Genomic DNA, 23,985 nt, shown 5'->3' on the forward strand with positions numbered 1-23,985 from the left:
AACAAACCAGTCAAGCACTGACCCATGAGTGCATCATTGTCAAAATGTTACATTAAAGAAGGGGTCTGCAATTTCTGTTAAACTCATCTTTCATTGAGCTTCATGTGAAAGAGAGCTCTGACATTCAGTGCATCCCGACCCCTTAATGAGTTGATGTTTTTTTCCATTTGATGCGCTGACCTGCGGTCACGTCTTCCTCTTGCGACTGTAGCTGGTGCTCTAATCTGTTATTAGTCTGTCTGGTTGTAAAAACAGCTTTACTATAATGCCTCATTTTCAATTTCACTCATTTTGTCCTGATTAAAACTTTCTTCATTAATGTAGCAAAATTAGACAAAGTTTTATGTCCCGGGGGAACCTATAAAATCCCTTTCTTAATTAGGTAGTATCAGTAAAGACATCATTGCAAGGTGGCTTTAATTACTTTTTTAACATTAATAACATGAGACTGGATGCAGATTTGTTGATGGGCTAAATTTATATGATCTTCGGGGCGAATGAAAGTGAGAAACTCATCAACCAAAAATTTAATTGAGGCATCAGCAGTTTTCATTTTATTGACTGACTTCACTTCAGATGCGACATCTGATTAATTCGTTTTTATACTCCATGGATGCTAATAAGGGTCATTGTTGTTTTGTAGACACAACATGATTTTGAACATAATATTTTAAAAGCATTGAATTTATTAATCAAATAAAACCAAATTTTTGATAAAATGTAAATAAATAAATAAAATGGACAAATTAGTGTGAGTTAAATAATGTGAGTTAAATAATAATATGGTCAGATATACGTTCCTTGCATTCTAATGCTTCCTGCTCATTTCTATATCAGTTCATAAGTATTAACACAAGACGAGCAATATCTTCAGGATAAAAATGTACCCTGTAATATTCCACAATCTACATCAAAGGGCTGTACTGACACCTAGTGGACAGTTTGTTTAATACGATTATTATTTTGTGTTTTACAATTCAGCAACATATTGCTCAGAAGAGTGTATAAAATTATTGCAAAAGGCATTGATTTTCTTTTCTTTTTTTAGGATATATTTGCTATTTATGGAACAACATATTAGCCTCCTGTTATCAATTCACTCATATTTAATCACCAATCCAAAACTCAATTGTTAAATAAACAGCTATTGTTCTCATTGTTAAGTGGTAATTCAGAGCTATTGATCATTCTTTTCAATCAGTTAGCACAGTATACAAATGACAGTGTTTGTGTGTGATGTAATGTACCCATGTTTCTCAAATGTCTATTTATAACAGCTGAACACAGGAGAGGTATTTACAAGTGAACACACAGTGGACACACACACACAGAGAGAGCAGAGGGCAGCCAGTGTGGCACCTGGAGAGCGACTGGGGGTTAGGTGCCTTGCTCAAGGGCACCTCAGTCATTTCCTGCCGGTATTGAGGATCGAACCCGCAACCTTCGGGTTATCAGACTGACTCTCTAACCATTAGGCCACGACTTTAAACACACACACGTTGTGCTAGCTTTAACAGGGGAGCCAGGGGTAAGTGAGGCTGACCTGTATTTATGCTTGACACCCTTAACAATGACAAAGACGTCTAGGAGTGTGTTACTGCTCTCTCTAAGTGAAGAATAATTGTGCACATGTATTGTCATAACAATGGGTAAACCTATTTACTGTTTTAAATTCAAAGTCTGATGCAGTGTTTGAAAGTGCATGGTTATTATAAACAGTTTTCTTAGGCGTTCTGCTATTTTTTATGGTCAAAAAGCTCAAATGTTTAGGTTTTGCTCACTCTTCTGGAAAGCATTGTCTGATATGTAAATATTTATTTGGTGTAGTCTAAGAATTGTTTTTTCATGTGGTCTAATGTTGTGTCTAGTCTTGGAAAACAAGTCAATAATAGTCTAGACAGTAGCAACTGTGGAACATTTCAGAGACTTGTTTACTTTCAGCGTCTATTCCCTTGTCTCATTTCAGAGTCTTATTTTCAAACACAAGAATGGTAAGCTTCAAGATTTAAAGTTGTCACACACTTCTGCTTTCAAACAAGCTAATGTTATGTATTAAACAATACAAGTACGATAATGTTGGCCACAAATACATGTTTTGGATTGTCACCTTCAGGGCAAGAATAGGACCACCAACTCAGGTCTTCATGCACACTGTGAAAACTGTCATAACCAGGACTGCAAGATTCCCATAGACATCTCAACGTCCTGTGTCTTCATTTCCTGCCAGCTGAACTGCGGTGCAGCCTTCCATCTTTGTAAAGAGGATGAGCATCGTCTTCTCTGCCCTAAGGAAACTGTACCATGCCTCAACTCTGGCTATGGCTGTCCCATTACCATGACTCGTCAAAAAATTGCCCCGCACCTAGAAGTGTGTCCTGCCAGTGTGATCACTTGTACCCTGGAATGGAACCGATGGCCTGTAAACGAGACCGATACCACCTTCTACAGAAATGCCATCCAGGATCCAAACTGCATGAGTCAGTTAGACCTTGCTATGGCCCTTAGAGATCAGAAGCTTCTGTTTAGCTCAATTCAGATGAAGACACTCTTCCCTGAGTTGATAGAGAAGATGGAGGAGCCTGAAGTTCCACTGGATGGTGCTGTTGGAGGTGTTGATCCAGAGCGCTGGGAGTCTCCGAACTTACACCCGGAAGAAATGTTGGAGAATAGTCTTAACGGGGAAGAAGGACAAGAACTAACCCAAGAGGAGAGGCTGGCCCTAGCTAAGAGTAAAGATGTGACCTGCTTGGAGAACTACGGGATGTGGGAGAGAATGTTTGCGAAGGAGAAGGAAGGATGCAAGCAAACTGTGAAGAATTTAGATGATAAAAGTTGTCCGATTAGGGATAAGGAAGACCCAAAAGTGACCCCTCAGAATTCCCACGATGACATTTCCAGAACAGGTTTAGCTCCTTGGCAAGATGGCGTTCTTGACAGACTCGGTAAACTCAACGTGGCCGAGTATAATATGTATCTGGTGCACAACGGATGCATGCTTATCAACTTTGGTCAGCTGGCTGCTTGCACACCTAAAGAGAAAGATTTTGTTTATGGTAATTTAGAGCCCATTGAAGTTCAAACCATACACTCTTTCAACTTTCCAACCAGCTACAGACCCAAGCGTAGCCACCTCAAGGATCCATCAAAAATAGTTAAGAAGACACACCAGAATGTGGACACATCTGATTTAGGCATTGCCATTGAAAAGCTCCCAAAGGCGAATGAGATAGAGGCGACACTGCTGTGTGCACTAGAAAGAGAACTGAAAGGTCATCAGATATGTGAGTCTGTTGGAATCGACGGGCTATATGTTGACTGTGGCACCCAGACCTATGACTTTCATTCTGCTCCATTCAAAAGTGATGCATCTTTGGCCAATGTTGTTGAGGACCAGCCGCAAAACCTACATGTGCAGATTCAGACAGAATGTGTGACTAGGAGACACAACAAATCCTGCTCCGCCTTTACTTACCTGTGCTGTAATGCCTTTAGGCGTGACGAATACCCCTGGCACTTTAGAAACGTGCATGGAGACATTCAGTCATGTCTTACAGGCTGGTTTTTACAGCGGTGCCCACTGGCTTACCTTGGTTGCACCTTCAGCCAGAAGCAATTTCGACCATCTAAATATCAGGCTACAGTGAGCTATGATACAGATCTTAGCACTTTCATCTTACAACCAGAGGTGGCTCCGTCGCTTAACAAAGGAGTAAGAATCGCTGACAGTGAACGCAAACGAGCAAGGAATTTGGATTCTCTGAGCAGACTTCCTTTTGAGGTTTTACAACACATTGTGAGTTACCTGGATAGTGTGTCTTTGGGTCGTCTATCTCAAGTTTCCAAGTTAATGAGGGAGGTGTGCAGCACTGTTCTTCAGCAAAAGGGTATGGTGTACCTTAAATGGGAGAAAAAGACATACTCTCATGGTGGATTCACCTGGAGGGCCCGAAAAAAGGTAAATGCCTTGCTCATATCATCAGCCAATACTCTTCAACTAATTCCTAGAAGAGTTCAAAAGCATACAAAAAATAGAGGTCTGTAAATATTCTCTGAATTTATTCTCCAAACCTGTATGTTATTTTTCCTGTGGAACACAAAATAATCTTTAAGCTGCTTTACAAACACAGAACATTCCCCAGACATTAGTGCATGGTTCCGCTTTGGTTATTTATTTGGGAATAAGTTCCAAACTTTCTAGCAACGTTCATTTTAGATTTTATTTTATAACCTCAAACTAAAGCCTTGCTGGTATTTTATGTGTGTGTGTGTGTGTGTGTGTGTGTGTGTGTGTGTGTGTGTGTGTGCAATAACCTAATAAGAACAAATACACAACATTCTCTAATGGATATATTAAGGTTTTATTTATTTTTCGTGCACTGTATTCCAGTTCATGTGAGTTATAGCTTATGTGAGGAAGTCATATTATTATCAATATTGTTTAATTTTGTATTATTCGTTTAATTATTCATAAAAATGATTCCCATAAGTCTCAAAATCATGTGCACAGTCACAATCCAATATGAAAAAAAAAAAAAAAATCAAATTTTATTCCAGGAACATTAGCGGTGTTGCACGGCACGTTAAACATTCTAAGTACGTTGGTGCTCTGTTATCTATTCTCTGAAGTATGTGGGTCACAGAGGGCGTAGATGGGTCATTTGACTCTCTCTGGCTCCATGTCAGTCAGCTATACACTGGTAAAGGTTTGTTTTTAGATGCCAGGTGGTCACTCTCTCTCTCTTAGCTCATTGTTTTGGAAGCAATTGATTTTAGCGTTTAACCAGTAGGGGCTGTAACCTGCACTGTGGAAAGCCAATGAGAATAGCACTCTGGAATACTGATCAGCATATATTGATATATTCATAAAAGGCACTGGACAGGCGCATCGATATATTTAGCCCTTGTAATTTCACTGAGAAACAACATTACTCAAAGTGACATCCACTTAATTTTGTACAGTACTATAGTTTTATCATTTTCAATCTTATTTTTGTCTGTGTGTGTGTGGAATGTTTTGCTTGAAAAGTATTTTTAAAAATGCCATTTGGTTTGATTTTTTTTTTTTTAATACAATGACATAAGTGATGCTTAAGTGTCCAAATATTTTAGGACCATAGTTTTCAGTCATTGCAAAGCCTCAATGAAATTGCACTGATTTAAATGGGACCCTTCTCATCTCCATGTAGGTATGGGAGTTTAGCACTCTGCACTCTCCAGTGGATAAATGGGTCTTTGAAGACATCCCTTCTATGGCAGAGCACCTGAAGGTCTGTCCTTTCTATCAGAAGGAGATTCGAAGTGAACCTGTGCCATTACCCAGCATGACAGATCTCCAGGAGAGAAGAGGAGAATTCCAGACTCTAGTCAATAGTGTCCTCACTACTGTCAAGTCACACAGAGAATAAGAGACGGCTGTGTGGCGCAAGCTGTGGACGTATTATATAAAAGGATGCTGCATGCACTGCACTCATCAAATATTTCTAGATAAAATTGTAATAGTCAATTGTTATAGTCAAAGGGACAGTTCACTCAAAAAACAAAATTCTGATCATTGATCATCATTCTGTCATCATTTACTCTCACACTCATGTCAGAGACGATATTTTGAGAAATGATTATTATTTGTCTATACAATGAGAGTCAACTGTTTGGTTACCAAATTTCCTTAAAATAACTTATTTTGTGTTCCACATAAGAAACAAAGTCATAGAAATCTGGAACAACATGAGGTTGAGTAAATGCTGCAGAATTTTTTTTTTTTTTTTTTTTCAGTGGACTATCCAGACAGATCTTTGCTGACCTCTACTGGCTTAAAAAATGCACGGTCATAAAGGCTTAAAAATAACCGTCATACTATAAATGCATTTACAGTGGTATGGTGAACGTGTGTGTAAAATCAGATGTTAACATTTTACAAGGTCTCATTTGTTAATATATTAACTAACATGAACTGACTATGAGCAATATACTTTTTTTTACAGCATTTATTAATCCTTGCTAATGTTGGTTAATGAAAATACAACTGTTTACTGTTGTTTGTTCAAGTTAGTTCACAGTGCATTATCTTACATAAACAAATACAACTTTTGATTTAACAAATGCTGTAAAAATACTGTTTATTAGTAGTTCATGTGAACTAATGTTGTTGACTAAGGGTAAAGTGTTACCAATCTGGGGTGCGTTTCCCAAAGCCAACTATGGTCGCAAGTTCCGTCGTTACCAATAGAGTTCAATGGAAGTTGCGATCATAGTTGGATAACGATGCTTTCGGGAAACGCACTCCTGATCATCTTCTTCAGCATGATCGATGTAACACATTTACTTATTTGATTAGTGATCTTAAATATTTCTTAATTTTATGTTATAGCTGTTTTTATTTTTTAGATAAGTTAATTTTCATTATAAAGACATAAATTCCCATCATAAAGTGTATTACACTTCCTCCATGCAGTGCTCACAAAATTGTAGGTGTTGCAAAGTCCTTAAAGATATTTCTTATTAGTCATATATAGGCTGTATTTTAAACAGATATATTTTTATTTTTGCATTCCCCACATCCCTCAAAGTAACAGTCACCCGAAAAAAAGCTTTGACTTTATTCACTTATGAAAACCAGTTAAAATAAAAAAGTCAATAAACAAATGCTTTTGTTTCAATACAATGAATATACAGTATTTATGAGTATGTTGCTCATACTCTATTGCATCTCTGACACTTCTGGGTTGCGTAGTTTATTGATGACCTCTGACAGCATGCGGTTACATAGGGCAGCGTAGGGGTTTAGGATCACAGCCTGCTGCTTGGCAAACTCACTGCCTAGAGCCGCTGCTCTCTCAAAGTCCACCCGAGCCTCCTCATCATGACCCGACAACCTGAGAAGAAGCCCATGCTGGACCAGAGCCTGGCAGGCCGATCGCCCAACGCCGCTGCTGAGAGTGATGGCACGCTCCAGATCTTCAACTGCACCTGAGATGGATTATAGATCATCAGTTAAGTGAGATAACCCAAAAATGAGCTCCACATTTGCCTTGGAACTGTATAATTCCCTTTCTTGTATGAAACCCAGAATGATGCCCAGGTTTCATAGACAAGGCTTAAGCCTAGTCACAGACTAAAATGTTTGAGCTGTTTTAACTGAAAGCAACTTGCACTGACATATCTTAGAATATGTCAGTGCCATAGTTTTGTCTTAATATGCACACCAGTAATGTTTTTTTCTAAGGCACGTTTATTAAAGCTACTTAAATGTCTGAATTGAACTAAGGCCTAATCCTGAATTAAAGGAGTCGTAGGTGATTCTCTGCAGATTTTATTTTATATATTTTTTAATGCTGGTCCACATGGTGCGTTCTATTATTTATCCGCGTCGGAGTTCCGACTAGGAAGACAGACGTTGCCTAGCAACACGCACCAACACGCCCCCTTTCCTCGGATTTTCCCGCTCGGATTTCGGACAACCGTGAGGACACCGAGCAAGAATTCTGATACGGAATCCAAGATGGCTGCGCCCTGTGTGACTGAGTATGAATTGTTTTCATTGTTTTTGGACCGCTTTGGTTGTTTAAATGAAGATTTTAATCACTCGTATTACTGCAATACTTTACTTAAAACGTGAAACAATGTGAATCTGACAATGTTTTTTTTTAGGTTGGAAGTTATATGTATTTTTATTAGGTTGGAAGTTATATGTATGACCGCAGTTTTGAAACAAAATGTCTGGTTAGTGGCACTAAAAGGTCAAAAATAAAGGTTCCAAATCATGCACTATACTATGAAATGTGTTTTGAGGTCATAACATTATCAAAGTATTATGCATGGAACTGCATGAAAATTTGTCTTAATTCATTGATAATCTGCCCCTGTGGGCTAATCATGATTTGTGTGAACAGGAATAAAAGTTGTTGTTTGACTGCCACTAGTGTACTTAGAATGTATTTCCATGATAGTCTCTAAACTTAAAAGAAAATGCAGAAATTAAAGTTGGGAAACTTTCCAGCCGATTCTGGGTGAGAGAGGGAGAGGCGTATCACCTTTCGTGTCTCCCTGCAGGCGTTTGGTCTGGGCTCTGTTGTTGTAGGCTGAAGCCCTTTGAGGAAGGATTCTGATGGCCTGGTTAAAATGCTGAAGAGACGCGGGCAGGTCTCCAGACTCGGCAGCCGAAACTCCCTGCAGTTCCAGATCTTTCACCTGCTTCACTAGCTCTGGCTCAAAAGCACTGTCTAGAGATAAACAGAAATAAAAAAAACTGCATAGAAGTGTTCGCATTCAAGCATCTTTGTAGCATTTGAAACTTTCAAGATACGAAAGAAGTGATTTGTCCGAATTTATGTCTATCTATCTATCTATCTATCTATCTATCTATCTATCTATCTATCTATCTATCTATCTATCTATCTATCTATCTATCTATCTGTCTCTCTATCTATCTACCTATCTATCTATGTTTAGAAATGTAACATTAAGTGAGACTGTTGTTTATCATCATTAGTTACACAAACCATGCATGTGTTATCTGATTATGGATTTTTTTCTTACCATCATCTATCAGATCATCTTCTTGATTTAATCCAGGAATATCTCCAAGTGGGCTGGTAGGGTTAAAGATGGCCTGTAAAACGGCCCTGTCATGAGCTGATGCCATTTCTTCGTGGAGAGTGGACCAAGATCCAAAAATAAGAGGATTTTTAAATGGATTGCATTTTTATGGGAAAAGAGGAGTTCCCTGCAAAACACTTTCCAGCACTCCACACTAGCCAATCAGAAGAGGGGGTGGAAGCAGGACTTTGAAATGGTCTGTGTTTGATTAAGTCTGTGGGATGTTACGGATATAAGAGCCTGACATACATACTGCTCTAAGTCATTGGGTCTCATTCATGAAACACGAGCAGAACGAATTTTTGTGTAAATCGTGTGTAAAGTGGTTCTGGCGTAAATTTTCGGATTCATTAAAATGTTCGTATTTTCCAAATGTTAGTTGGTACACAAGAAATCTACACCTGCTCCCAGCCACGCGTAAATAGTGCGCTTAACACCCGAACGTATTGCTCATTAATAAGGCTGCATTTTAATTCACCTTAATAGGGTACATATTTGCACAGCATTTTGAAAAAATATTATATATAGTAATTACATATGTTTTTTCTTATTATGAGAGCCAGTAATAGCATCTGCGATGGTGGTCCTTCTCCAGTTTGAGTACTATTTTTCCGAAGTGAACTAGTTCGTTTTTTGCTCTCAAGCCTAATGTCGAACCATTTTCTTCTCACTTCTGGGAATGTTCGATTAACAGATGAAACTCCATTAACTGCATCTGTAATATGCTGCCAAGCTTCCTTTTTTTTTAGGACCCGATACGCCACTATGTACGCTTGAAAATAAATGTGGCGTTTTGAATGAACTTCTGATAATAAAACTTCAATTTCTGCATCTGAGAATTTTTTTTTTCATTCGCATTCATGTCATAATATGATGCCCATATATAGTTGTCAGTCGGATTTAATGGGCGGGATTTATGGTATTTGAGAATGAACGTGCACGCGCATCCCATTTACGACTGATTGGAATTCATTAACACACACACACATTTCACTACCACATCTGAAGTTTACGAAGTATTTGTGAATCAGGAGAAGAGTTTTCGGGAAGGTCTCTTTACGCGCAAATCACTCGCATATTTACTCGTATATTTACGAATGTTTCATGAATGAGACCCAGTGTGTGTAGCACCTTAAAACTTTTCTAAAAACTGACAAGCTAAGAAAATTATTGGTAAAACTCAATAGCCTACTACTTAAAGGGATAGTTCATCCAAAAATGGAAATTCTGTCATCATTTACTCACACTCAAGTTTTTCCAAACCTATGAATTTATTTCCTCTGCTGAACACAAAAGAAAATATTTAGAAAAATGTGGGTCACCAAACAGTTGATGGGACCCATTCATCATCATCATCATCATCATACTTTGTTGAAGACTCAAGGTCCAAATGTAAAACACAAACAAACAACAGATAAAACCAAACCATTAAGGGAAAAAAAATCAAGGCATTGCAAAAATACAATACCAGTGTCTCCACAACTTGAACTGATAACTTGTAGTACTGACCCTTATATTTGATAAGCCCACACTAATCTCATTTTTGGAAACATTTAGCCGGCAGATACATGTACATAAGGTCTTCGTAACACAGATTGAAAAGTATTAACTCCTGCACTCCATAAACAGAACATCTGTTTAGAAGCTGTTGGAGATCAGTACTATTATTAGGACTAAAAACCACAAGATCATCTACATAACATGATACACTAAGATATTCCCAATCAAACCCCGTGTTGCAGGCTTTCAATCATTTAGATAAATCATCCATAATAAAGATTAAAAAGAACTGGGGACAAAATCTCTTCTTGTCTCACACCATTACTAACCTCAAACAGTGCATAGACTTTATTGCCCCATTTGACTTGCATTGACTGGTGGGCATACCAATAAGCCAGAATTCTCACAATGTATACAGACACCCCTCTGTGTCTCATTTTAAGAAAAAAGCTTTGGATGCATCAATTAAACACAATGGCGGTTCTACATTGAATTACACACTGGGCAAGACCCTCTTCTATTATAACAACATGAGTGAAAGAGAAAATGATATTTCTCAATTGCACAAATCTGTCATTAGACCATTTAAAAAACACACTTAAGAAAATCCAGTTATTTAACTATTGCAATTACAACAGGAAACACACTTTTTAAGGTGCACAATCTCCACCTCCAACATTGCCAAAAGACAAGGAACACAATTCTGCACAAAATATGACAGTATAAGTTATCAGAACTTAAATAAATATACACTATATACATAAATGTGCCAAAAATATATACAATCAGATATATAAAAAAAATTTAACAAGAGCAACAATAATATAAAATATTAAGAATAATATACAAATAAAATATAGAATAAATATTCTAAATAGCACAAATCCTTCATCACACAAACCATTAGCTCCTTGGTTACTGCCTTGAATTCAAACTTTTAGCTATGACTTGTTAAACTATACTTTGTCACGAAATAGAGTTGTAGCAATTAAATAGCAAATGTTCGTCTTTGAAACTACAGACTTGGAAATTCCATTGGCTAATTACAGGGCCTAACGTAAACCCAACTGATAGAAATAAATAATAACTGAACTTGAAACAGTTTTGTTGCAAAGCACAATATTATGGTGAAATTAGATCTCGTGTTTGTTGAGTTAAAGCCAAATTATTGTTGTATAAGCATAGCAGGCATCATAGCAAAAAGGCTAACAAACGTAAGAGTTATACCCACCAATTAACATTAGCCCTTCACTCATGACATGGATACCGTAATCATACAGAGAGAACATAGTTGCATACTTTTATCTTTTGCTCGTTTCTCCTCTTCTTCTTTTCTTTTTTTTTCTAACTCGGTAGTTTAGATATAAAATGTATGACAAATAAGGGCGTGGTTAACTTTGATTGACAGCTTGATTGACAGCTGATAACGAGCTGCGCCGAGTGGAATTCCTAAAATTTGACGTCTCGGCCATGATCTGACACAACACATCATACCACCTCTGTATCCTTTCTGAACATTTGTATTGAAATATCTTACATAACATGGGTTGCTCCGCTATAAACTGCACTAACCGACACTGTAGGAGTACTTCGCTCCATTTTTTTCCGGTAAGTGACATTCCACTACTATTTCACGTAGTTAGCACTATTTAGCATCAATGTTTGTGGGCAGTGGCACTGCAATAGTTAGCATTAAATCGCCTCAAATAAGTTAGCGTCCGAGGTAGGGACAGGTGGGGTTTTGGGGGCTAATACAATGCTAAATCATAAATCAGATGTAGTTAATGAGATCTAATATGTCGTTGTTGGTGAGAATTTTCACGTGAAGAAATACATAAATCTGACAATTAGATTCATGCACTTTAATGGTCCAGTGGCAGAACTTTTGCCAAGCGTGTCAGAGGTTCTGGGTTCTAATCCGCACTCGTATAGTTTTTTTTGTTTGTTTTCTCTCTCATTAAAACCGATTATGTTTATCAGTGGTTGTATTTCAAGCAGGGACACGTTTGTGTGCATTTTACTTGTGATTTCACTGGAACGAATAGAGAGTCTCCGCAACGGATTAAAGCGTTCGTCCGAGTTCAAAATTGGTGGGGACAATATCGACCCTGGCAAAAAGTGGTGGGGACATGTCCCACCCGCAAATTACGCCTATGCCTATGGTTATAACCGGTTATAACTGACGTTTGAAACACTGTAAATGCGTCTGCCAAATGAATAAATGTAACATAAGAATAGACTGATATGTCCCACATTGGAGTCTTCATATATTTTGATGGGTTGTAACGTTACCCTTCAGCAGCTTTGCAGTGAATAGTAGCCATAGACTGTAAAAAGTAGCCTAGTCTGCCAGTCGATCTTGTAACGTTAGCTGAGGCTGCTTGGCTGAAGAGGCGCATCCGTCTTACACAAAGCCCGCCCTTTTACCCATATATGGATTGGCCAGAAGGTGGGCGGGGTTAGGATTTCCCAAGATTTTCAAAAGATGGCGCAGCCCATACCCCCCATAAACGGCCTCAAAACGGGTGACGTTACAGACACTTTGTCCATTTTTTTTACAGTCTATGATTTATCAGTAAAAATGCCCCTCCCTTCCGGCGGCCAAAACCATCCCAAACCAAAATCGTCCGACCAAGCTCAATTGGATCAATAAAGGTTGAATAAAAGCTTTTCAGTTTGATTGAGCCGTCAATCCGATTTCGAATGGATTTGTTTGCATTTAAACATTTTGCTGTTGTGCGTCTCTGTGGTGCTGAATTTAGCTGATTCTTGGGCTTGCTTATTTGATAGGCTATGTTTTTTTTAGACATAAGGTTTTGCATGTAGTCCTCATACATGCCATTTATGATGGAAATAAAGATATTTAGTATGACATGTTCAAGTTGCACTATAGCATGTGAGTTATATGGGGTGTGGTTGGGGGTGGGACACTTAAAATGTGGTCACCCTAGGGCACTACACTGTGTTAATCCGGGCCTGTGTACAGGTCCTTCTCAAAAATTAGCATATTGTGATAAAGTTCATTATTTTCCATAATGTAATGATAAAAATTAAACTTTCATATATTTTAGATTCATTGCACACCAACTGAAATATGTCAGGTCTTTTATTGTTTTAATACTGATGATTTTGGCATACAGCTCATGAAAACCCAAAATTCCTGTTTAAAAAAATTAGCATATTTCATCCGAGCAATAAAAGAAGTGTTTTTAATACAACAAAAAAAAGTCAACCTTCAAATAATTATGTTCAGTTATGCACTCAATACTTGTTCGGGAATCCATTTGCAGAAATGACTGCTTCAATGCGGCGTGGCATGGAGGCAATCAGCCTGTGGCACTGCTGAGGTGTTATGGAGGCCCAGGATCCTTCGATAGTGGCCTTAAGCTCATCCAGAGTGTTGGGTCTTGCGTCTCTCAACTTTCTCTTCACAATATCCCACAGATTCTCTCTGGGGTTCAGGTCAGGAGAGTTGGCAGGCCAATTGAGCACAGAAATACCATGGTCAGTAAACCATTTACCAGTGGTTTTGGCACTGTGAGCAGGTGCCAGGTCGTGCTGAAAAATTAAATCTTCATCTCCATAAAGCTTTTCAGCAGATGGAAGCATGAAGTGCTCCAAAATCTCCTGAAAGCTAGCTGCATTGACCCTGCCCTTGATAAAACACAGTGCACCAACACCAGCAGCTGACATGGCACCCCAGACCATCACTGACTGTGGGTACTTGACACTGGACTTCAGGCATTTTGGCATTTCCTTCTCCCCAGTCTTCCTCCAGACTCTGGCACCTTGATTTCCGAATGACATGCAAAACTGAGCAACAGTCCAGTGCTGCTTCTCTGTAGCCCAGGTCAGGCGCTTCTGCCGCTGTTTCTGGTTCAAAAGTGGCTTGACCTGGGGAACGCGGCACCTGTAGCCCATTTCCTGCACACGCCTGTGCACGGTGGCTCTGGATGTTTCTACTCCAGACTCAGTCCACTGCTTCCGCAGGTCCCCCAAGGTCTGGAATCGGTCCTTCTCCACAATCTTCCTCAGGGTCCGGTCACCTCTTCTCGTTGTGCAGCGTTTTTTGCCACACTTTTTCCTTCCCACAGACTTCCCACTGAGGTGCCTTGATACAGCACTCTGGGAACAGCCTATTTGTTCAGAAATTTCTTTCTGTCTTACCCTCTTGCTTGAGGGTGTCAATGATGGCCTTCTGGACAGCAGTCAGGTCGGCAGTCTTACCCATGATTGCGGTTTTGAGTAATGAAACAGGATGGGAGTTTTTAAAAGCCCCAGGAATCTTTTGCAGGTGTTTAGAGTTAATTAGTTGATTCAGATGATTAGGTTAATAGCTCGTTTAGAGACCCTTTTCATGATATGCTCATTTTTTGAGACAGGAATTTTGGGTTTTCATGAGCTGTATGCAAAAATCATCAGTATTAAAACAATAAAAGACCTGAAATATTTCAGTTGGTGTGCAATGAATCTAAAATATATGAAAGTTTAATTTTTATCATTACATTATGGAAAATAATGAACTTTATCACAATATGCTAATTTTTTGAGAAGGACCTGTATATGGATATAATAACATGCACATAGAGACGTTTTGACTGATGAAACATGAAGACACACACATGATAACGATAATATATCTGTGTTCATCAAGCTATATCAGGTATTTTCATAAGAATGATGTATATCTTTAAAGGGACAGTTCACCCACAAAGGAAAAATAGCCCATGATTTACTCACCCTCAAGTCATCCTAGGTGTATATGACATTTTTCTTTCAGACGAATACAATTGGAGTTATATAAAAAAACTTGTCCTGGCTCTTCTAAGCTTTTATAATGGCAGTGAATGGCTGGAGAACATTTGAAGCCCAAAAAAGTGCATCCATTCATGATAAAAGTGTTCCACTCACGTATTTAAAACTTTATAAACTATAATCAATAGCTTGCCCAAGTATGCATCGGCAGTCAGCCCGTTCTCATCCCAAGGCGTCATCTAACTGACGCTTTTGACCATGCTTCAACATCCGACGCACATGGCACCCTTTAGCGTCAATATGAGACGCTAACCCTACCCCAGACCTAAACCTACCCATAACGGAAGCGTCATGTAACTGACACTAAAAACGGAAGCGTCATCTAACTGACGCTAAAGGCGTTAGATGACGCCCGAGGATGAGCGTCATCTACCTGACGCTAAAGGGTGCCATGTCCGTCGGATTTTGAAGCATGGTCAAAAGTGTGAATAAGATGACGCCTTGGGATGAGAATGCGTTGCGGCAGTATGCATCGATTTACAGTGGAAGACTAACCCCTGACCCGACGCACAGTGTAATGACGAACGTGGAAGCTCATAGGAAAGAGCAAAACAAAACCCTGGTCGCGAATTAGCAATTTTGAAGAGAAATGTCGGAGGATTTCTATATAATAGAAGAGGAGCTTCAGTTGTTGCACAGCCCTATTTGTTTAAACCGCGAGAGGCGTCTAAGCTTACGATAGTCCTACAACCTACGTCATACATGTGTCACGGGTTACTCTTGTGGCGCAAGTCAATTTGCGTAGTATGCTTACGGTCGTCTGGCAGAAGCTAGTTATAAAGTCATAAATATATGTATTTTTCTAAATATGAGTATTTACTTATATCAGCCATTCATTCCCATTATAAAGCTTGGAAGAGCCAGGACATTTTTTTAATATAACTCCGATTGTATTGGTCTGAAATAAGAATTTCATGTACACCTAGAAGGACTTGAGGGTGAGTAAATGGTGAACTAACCCTTTAATGCAATGCTAATCAACATAGCCTGTATCATTTAATTTAATAAAATAATATATTCTCACTCTGTGTTAAGAAGCAACATGAAACCACAGAAGTCATTTCAAACATGACTGACATGTATTGTGATTTTGGAGCAAAACATGATATTAAACTCATAAATTGTATGCGTATGACGGTAAGCCTATGCTAAGCAAAAATACTAGCTTATTTCCCTGTTGTCAAGGGCAATTGTTTTATTACTAATTTTGAAAAGTAAGTCCAGGTAAGATCATTTGAATGTATTTATTTGAATCATTTCATAATTGAAAGCAAAGAAGGTTAAGTGAGAGGTCCGATAAAAAAAGAGAGATGTAGCCTACAACAGTAGCCTATTAAAAAAGTGCAAGTAAAAAAAAAAATTTAACTGGGGTATGGTTAACATGTTAAATGAAATGCTCTTTTTTTTTCGTTCTACTGAAAATGTGCTGGGAGCCCACTGTTGCTATCAGTAACGAACTACACTTTTACAAACTGGAACTTCTATATGTTTTGATTGGTTTTGCACCCGAGTCAGACCTGTCTGTTATTGGCTGAAGAGCTTCAGAACTATTGGTTTATTGGTAGTCCAGTTATTTTATGAAAAAGGTAGAACAAATTGCAACAGAAGCAAACTCAACTGATTTTGTATCCTCAATATGTCCTGAGTAAGGGAAAAAAAGCCCAGAAGAAAGAAAAATACCCAAATATAGCCTATTCATGCCTATTCATTATTTTTCTCACATGAATAGGGTACAAATTTTAACCTTTAGATATCACCATGAAAATTGAGTTGATTACTTACATCAAGACAAACAAAAAATATATTACACGTTTTTTAAAATGGTTTGTTAACATGGACAAACGGTGCATAATCTAATTGCGTATATTTGTATAAATACCACAACAGATCTAAACATTGGGTATAGCCAGGTGAAAATGTCTTGTTGAATTTTGTTGATATGACAATAAAATACTTAATGTTAAGGTCTGAATAGAACCCATTTAGGCTACCCATGAGCATTAATACATAGAGGCAGGAAGAAGTACTTTAGAAACCAGCCTTTATTAATTATTATTGCAGAGATGGGGTTTGGGGCTGGGTCCGTGGGACTGTTTCTGGCGGATGAGTCTGAGGGAAGAACAGGAGACATGGGTAAGGAGAATGCGAGACAAAATGTAGGTAAAATAAAAAGTGTCTGGATCAAACAATCAAATGAATCCATGTAGGAGAAACAAAAGGAAATATTTCTTACCTGAGTGACAGCTTAGTGACAGTTGAGTGGACCTTGAATGAATGACTGAAAGGTGTTATTTGTTTGCCTCTATAGTCTTTTACTGTAAGATGTTAACAAGATTCTACAAGACATTTTCACCTATACCCAATGTTTGGATATGTTGTGTTATTAATGCAAATTAGCTCATACATAATTAGATTGTGCACCGTTTGCCCATGTTAACAAACAATTTCACAAAACTTGTAAATTTTTTGTTTGTCTTTATGTAAGTAATCAACTCAGTAATTTCCATGATTATATCTAAAGGTTAATATTTTTACCCTATTCTACGGTGGCCGAGAGAGCTCAACACGCTGCAACAGAAGAAAACACATACAAATAGAAAAAAACGCATGCAAATAGAAAAAAACGTGTGCAAATAGAAAAAAACAGATGCAAATAAAAAAAACACCCGCAAATTAAGAAAACATCTTCATCAGTTTCACAACACACGTGTGCTCCAAATACTCACAACACCACCAAATACAGAAACGCGCTGCAAAAGCTCACAACACAAATACATAAACGCGCTGCAAATAACACGGACCACAACGGAAATGTTTCCAGGGGAACCAAATAAGTGACGAACCCGGCTGGGACGTGCTGGCATAGATCCATAAATCTATGCGTGCTGGTGCTTACAGCTTAAAATTCTACTTTATTTATTTATTTGTGCAAAACATACAGAGATTAATTTTTTTTATGACATACAACTTGTATACAATGTACAAAATGTATTAACAATAATTATGTTCAATGTCATCAGAATACAAATGAGAAAAGAACAATGAATTGGAAACTAAAATAAATAAATCAAAAAGATAAAGAAGAAAAACATGAAGGAAAGATATTTATCTATACATCAGTTACACTGTACAAATTGTTTCATGTTATGTTTACATTTTCATAAAGAAAAGTTTCGTAAGAAATGTTAGGTAATGTAGGGTCCAAAATTTTAAAGTTGAGACACACAGATATATAACGCATATTTAAAAAAAAGTAAAAATACAAATGTATTTGCAACCGTTATGTTAACAGCATTATATTTCTGTCGTAAGACCAGCTCTTCAGCTGATGGACGCTGTGCTTCGTTGTCATGGGAACATCCCAGGTGAAAATAATGAGGAATTACGTTGTCTTTAGTTGCTCCTTCATCAAGTGCGTTCCACACGGCTATAATGGCACACTAGAGCCCTGCTCACTCCAAAGTCCCACTTTAAGGGCTCTGCCGTCTGCCCTTCGAAGGAAGTAGGGCACAGAGACGCTCACGAGCAGTAAGCACGTCCCAGCCGGGTTCGTCACTTATTTGGTTCCCCTGGAAACATTTCCGTTGTGGTCTGTGTTATTTGCAGCGCGTTTATGTATTTGGTTGCGTTGTGAACTTTTGCAGCGCGTTTCTGGATTTGGAGCACACATGTGTTGTGAAACTGATGCAAGATGTTTTTTTTTTAATTTGCAGGTGTTTTTTTCTATTTGCACGCGTTTTTTTCTATTTGCACGCGTTTTTTTCTATTTGCATGTGTTTTTTTCTATTTGCACGCGTTTTTTCTATTTGCATGTGTTTGCTTCAGTTGCAGCGCGTTGAGCTGTCTCGGCCACCGTACTATTCACATGAGAAAAAGAATGAATTGGCTATATTTGGGTCTTTTTCGAAAATGTCCCCTAACGGGATTCTTCTGGGCTTTTTTTGCCTTACTCGGGACATATTTCGGATACAAAATCAGTTGAGTTTGCTTCTTTTGCAATTTGTTCTAGGTTGACCCGCATTTTGGCTTAAAATGACTGGACTATGGCTGAATAAGGTACTCATTTTAACCTTTAGATATCACCATGAAAATTTAATGAGTTGATTACTTACATCAAGACAAACAAAATTCAGCGCAGGCCTCCACAGCAATGGTTTGAAAAGTGTCTGTCAAATGTCAGCTTGCCCTGTTGTTCCATCGGCACCTTTGTCGAAGTACTTTGTACTTTTGGTGAAAAATAAATGTAGCGACAGTAGCGAAGTTGAATACTTTATTTTTATTCTACTCAAGTAAAAGTATCACAATTTAATTATACTCAAGAAAGTAGAAAAAAAATCTACTCAAGTAGGTAACTGTAACAAAAGCTATTTGGGTAACACTTTACAATCCATTAGTTAGTGAAAGGTCCCCTGACATGGGGTTATTTTATTTTTTTATAATGTTTCCTGGGTTGCCCTTATAATGTTAGTATGTTTTTTTAGATCAAAAATAGTCATAATTTAGAAATAAAAGGCATTTTTCCTAGCCTGATTTTAGCCTCTGATTTGAACGCTCTGTTTGAAGGGGCGTGTCTGCTGTGGGATTCAGTGTAACCGGCCACTGCTGTGATTGGCTGACATGCTTGCATATGAAATAGCTATGTATTACGTAACTTTCTCGAATACTTTTCCTACAGCTATTATACGTTTTTTACTATTACAGCTATCGAGATTAAGGAATCGTGAGAAGTTTTTAAAGTATTTAGATCTATTCCCATCACATAATGTTGCCGTGATGAGCGTTGAGCAAGCAGATGACAGTCTGTTGATTGCGAGCATGAAGATCTTATCTTTGCAACGCAGTTTCTACACTCTCTCTAATGCTTTCACCAATGCAAACACGATGATGTACACTGTACAGTAAGAGCTTCGTTGTGCAGTGTAACGTGCGTCATTGATTTCATAACGAGTTGTCCAGATAAACCAGCCCATTCTCATCCCAAGGCGTCATCTAACCGACGCTTTTGACCATGCGTCAACATGCCGACGCACATGGTACCCCTTAACCCTCTGGGGTCTAAGGTGTTTTTGGGGTCCTTGAGATGTTTTGACATACTCTGACATTTGTGCTTTTTTCACTTGCTTATAAACAAATTACTGGCAAAGGTGTAATTACACTCTATTTAGCACAAACAGGGCTACCATAATATGTTATCAACATGTATGTACATGTTTGTATTTTTGAGAGAATATTGTTTATGCGTGGTTATTGAAAAAACTAAAACTTAAAGTTTCTGAAATAAGGCCACAAAACACATACTAAATATGTGTCCACAAGACTTTTGACTAATGGATGTTGTCGCCTAGAGTTTTTTCTTCAAAATGATCTGAAAATCATCCTGCCTTATCATTCACATAAAACAATAGATTGGTTTAAATTTAAAAATGACACTTTTTGTTTGGAAAGGCAATATGCGCAGGGGTGTGACCTGCTGTGATTCACACCTGAGAAGACAATGGGCCCGCATAATGAGCGCATAATGGGGCTGCATACTAATGACCCTTTCATTCAGGTGTGTCACTGAGCCACAAGAATGCAATGAGAATATATATATATTAGGGCTGTCAAACGATTGAAATATTTAATCGCGATTAATCGCATTAATGTCTTAGTTAACTCGCGATTAATCGCACATTTTTATCTATTAATTTCTAATTTCTGATTTCCTTTTGTCCCATTTTTTTTTCTCTCATTTTAATGCTCTTATCAACATGGAAAAGTGAATCGGCTTGCTTTGTGCAAATGTTTTTTTATTGAAAACAACATTGTCATATACTGTGTTCAATTTCACACTAACATTCTCACTTGGAGCAAATAGTCTCTCAATGTAACACTGTCCATTAATAAAAGGGTGAAAGAAATACTGACGAGGTCCTGATATTGACGAGGGGGCGGAGAATTCGCATCAGCTGTGTGTGTGTGTTTGTGTGTGTGCTTGGCCACCATCAAGTGGTGTTTCAGACTGGACGTGCTGCGATGACGATAGCTCAGTTCACAACGACAAAACACACAGATCACTTTGGTCTCGTCAATGGAACCATTTGGCAACTTTTTAAAAGTAAACTTTCCATTCAGAATCTTATTGGCATCCATTTCGGCGTCTCGCGCTCGTCATCCACTCAAAACGTAACGTTAACCTACTATTTGACCGGCCTCGCAAGCCCAAACAAGTGTGTGCGGCGTGCCGGTTGTTTTGTTTCCGGTCTAGCTAGATCCGCTTGCGCTTTGGTCGCCGAAGCAACAAAACGTCCTCGCGCGGCGCAAGCCATTGAAATGAATGGGTTTCAGAGCGCACCGCCGCGCATGAGGCGTCCTGTTGCAAAAGCATGTGAAAAAAACTACAAAGTTTGCTAGGCCAAAAAGACCGTTAATCGCGCGATAAAAAAATTGACGCCGTTAAAATCGGTTTGCGTTAACGCCGTTAATAACGCGTTTAACTGACAGCCCTAATATATATATATATATATATATATATAGGCCTATATAATACAAAATTGGTTCACAGTTCCAATTATTTATTTATTTTTCAAATTGTGCTTGCAAATTTTATTATTAGGATTATTATTAAGATATTATATATAAGATAGTATTATTCCTCACAGCGTCGTAAATATGAGTCTCTTTCGGTGGGTTATCCAGCTGATGTGGGCGTGGATCGCCTCAGAGCATTTGTGTTTGAATAGAGCGCGCGCTCCGTGGGCGTGGTCAAATTAACTTTAATGACCTGAGACGAGAACGACTATCATCTCTCTCTTTTCGTACATATTACATAAAATGAGAATTTTTTTTTTTTTTTTTATATATAAATTACTTCATTTAAAAGAAGATAATTCAGGCTTCATGCCTGTGTGCCTGTATACCTGTTTGACTGAGTATTTGTGTTGGATAAAATCGCGCTGTGTGGAAAGATTGTTCTTTGATCGCTTTTTGTATAATTTGTTCACAATTTAAATAAGATTATTTTCATCCTACTAAAAGAAACGATGTGAAGTTGATATTTTAGTCACTGGCTTACTTACTGATGCATTTAGTATTGAACGATTTTGAGAGAAAGATTAACTTACCTGCATGAACTTGAACAATTAGGCTCTACATCAGAAATTGTTGCTTGGTAGCTCGATCGATTTATTTTCAGACGTTCATCGAGTTGAGGAAACAGTCGTCGGTGAAATGTTTGGACCATACAAAACTTTGGGAAGTTGTGTCTGCGCATTTCCATAGAAAATAAAACTAACCCATTGTTTCTTCAGAGGCTCGGATGAAGGAACTAAAAAATACTTTTGTGTTCATTTGTACATCTGAACACTGATCAACTGCCATGCTTCGCTCGTTTGCAAGCCATGATATCTCTTGAGGAAAAACTCAAATCTCAAAGCTATTTCTCAAGGAAAAACTCAAATCTCAAAGCTATTTCTCCAGGAAAAACTCAAATCTCAAAGCTATTTCTCTAGGAAAAACTCAAATCGCGCCGGCGCGTTCGTACTTCCTGTTCCTAGCTCGTTTTCTCATGGGGGAGCCAAATTCTCCGGGCGGGCAAAGCAGAGAAAGGGGAGGTAAACTTTCCTCGTTATGACGTCATAACGAGGAGATTCAAGATCAGCGCGTCTGAGCTGCAGAGAGGAGAAAAATAGCCAAAGCTCGGTTTACACCGATTGAAAATTCTAGACACGAGGGGACCAAATACAGGCTAGGGGAACTAATATTAATGTTAAAAAACCTCAGAACACTCTGTGGAGCATTAGTTAATATTTGTTAACGTTAACTCATATACTAATGCATCAATTCACGTTAACAGCACAGTTAGTTAACATTAGTTAATGCATTAGTTAACATGAACTAACCATGAACAATGCCTGTACATAGCTTTACTGTTTTCTAAGGTTAACATACTGTACATATTGTAGCAGTTGACACACACTAAGTACATTTCTAAATCACCATGTTACCCTAAATGTAAAAATACTGTTGTGTACCTTATCAACACTCTTTCATATATATATATATATATATATATATATACACTCACCTAAAGGATTATTAGGAACACCTGTTCAATTTCTCATTAATGCAATTATCTAATCAACCAATCACATGGCAGTTGCTTCAATGCATTTAGGGGTGTGGTCCTGGTCAAGACAATCTCCTGAACTCCAAACTGAATGTCAGAATGGGAAAGAAAGGTGATTTAAGCAATTTTGAGCGTGGCATGGTTGTTGGTGCCAGACGGGCCGGTCTGAGTATTTTACAATCTGCTCAGTTACTGGGATTTTCACGCACAACCATTTCTAGGGTTTACAAAGAATGGTGTGAAAAGGGAAAAACATCCAGTATGCGGCAGTCCTGTGGGCGAAAATGCCTTGTTGATGCTAGAGGTCAGAGGAGAATGGGCCGACTGATTCAAGCTGATAGAAGAGCAACTTTGACTGAAATAACCACTCGTTACAACCGAGGTATGCAGCAAAGCATTTGTGAAGCCACAACACGCACAACCTTGAGGCGGATGGGCTACAACAGCAGAAGACCCCACCGGGTAACACTCATCTCCACTACAAATAGGAAAAAGAGGCTACAATTTGCAAGAGCTCACCAAAATTGGACAGTTGAAGACTGGAAAAATGTCGCCTGGTCTGATGAGTCTCGATTTCTGTTGAGACATTCAGATGGTAGAGTCAGAATTTGGCGTAAACAGAATGAGAACATGGATCCATCATGCCTTGTTACCACTGTGCAGGCTGGTGGTGGTGGTGTAATGGTGTGGGGGATGTTTTCTTGGCACACTTTAGGCCCCTTAGTGCCAATTGGGCATTGTTTAAATGCCACGGCCTACCTGAGCATTGTTTCTGACCATGTCCATCCCTTTATGGCCACCATGTACCCATCCTCTGATGGCTACTTCCAGCAGGATAATGCACCATGTCACAAAGCTCGAATCATTTCAAACTGGTTTCTTGAACATGACAATGAGTTCACTGTACTAAAATGGCCCCCACAGTCACCAGATCTCAACCCAATAGAGCATCTTTGGGATGTGGTGGA

The 23,985-nt window shown here is 38.5% G+C and overlaps 2 protein-coding genes across 2 annotated transcripts; one reads left to right on the forward strand and one right to left on the reverse strand.

Annotated features, from left to right (window-relative positions):
* Positions 1-2,074: 2,074 nt before the first annotated feature.
* LOC130073794 (F-box only protein 40) lies at positions 2,075-5,543 on the forward strand (the record flags this gene model as incomplete). Its single annotated transcript, XM_056239412.1, has 2 exons — positions 2,075-3,955; positions 5,187-5,543. Coding segments are annotated over 2 exons (2,100 nt in total), but the record flags the coding sequence as incomplete, so codon positions are not given.
* A 1,038-nt stretch (positions 5,544-6,581) lies between these two features.
* ttc36 (tetratricopeptide repeat domain 36) lies at positions 6,582-8,697 on the reverse strand. Its single transcript, XM_056239413.1, has 3 exons — positions 8,536-8,697; positions 8,031-8,219; positions 6,582-6,966 (listed from the first exon to the last, which is right to left on the reverse strand). Exons 1-3 carry the CDS (start codon positions 8,639-8,641, stop codon positions 6,698-6,700), a joined length of 564 nt encoding a protein of 187 aa, XP_056095388.1. The 5' UTR covers positions 8,642-8,697; the 3' UTR covers positions 6,582-6,697.
* Positions 8,698-23,985: the final 15,288 nt, after the last annotated feature.

The sequence above is a fragment of the Rhinichthys klamathensis genome, unplaced genomic scaffold (assembly GCF_029890125.1).
Source record: "Rhinichthys klamathensis goyatoka isolate OS25496 unplaced genomic scaffold, OSU_Roscu_1.1 h1tg000561l_1, whole genome shotgun sequence".
Classification (NCBI taxonomy): Eukaryota; Metazoa; Chordata; class Actinopteri; order Cypriniformes; family Leuciscidae; genus Rhinichthys; species Rhinichthys klamathensis.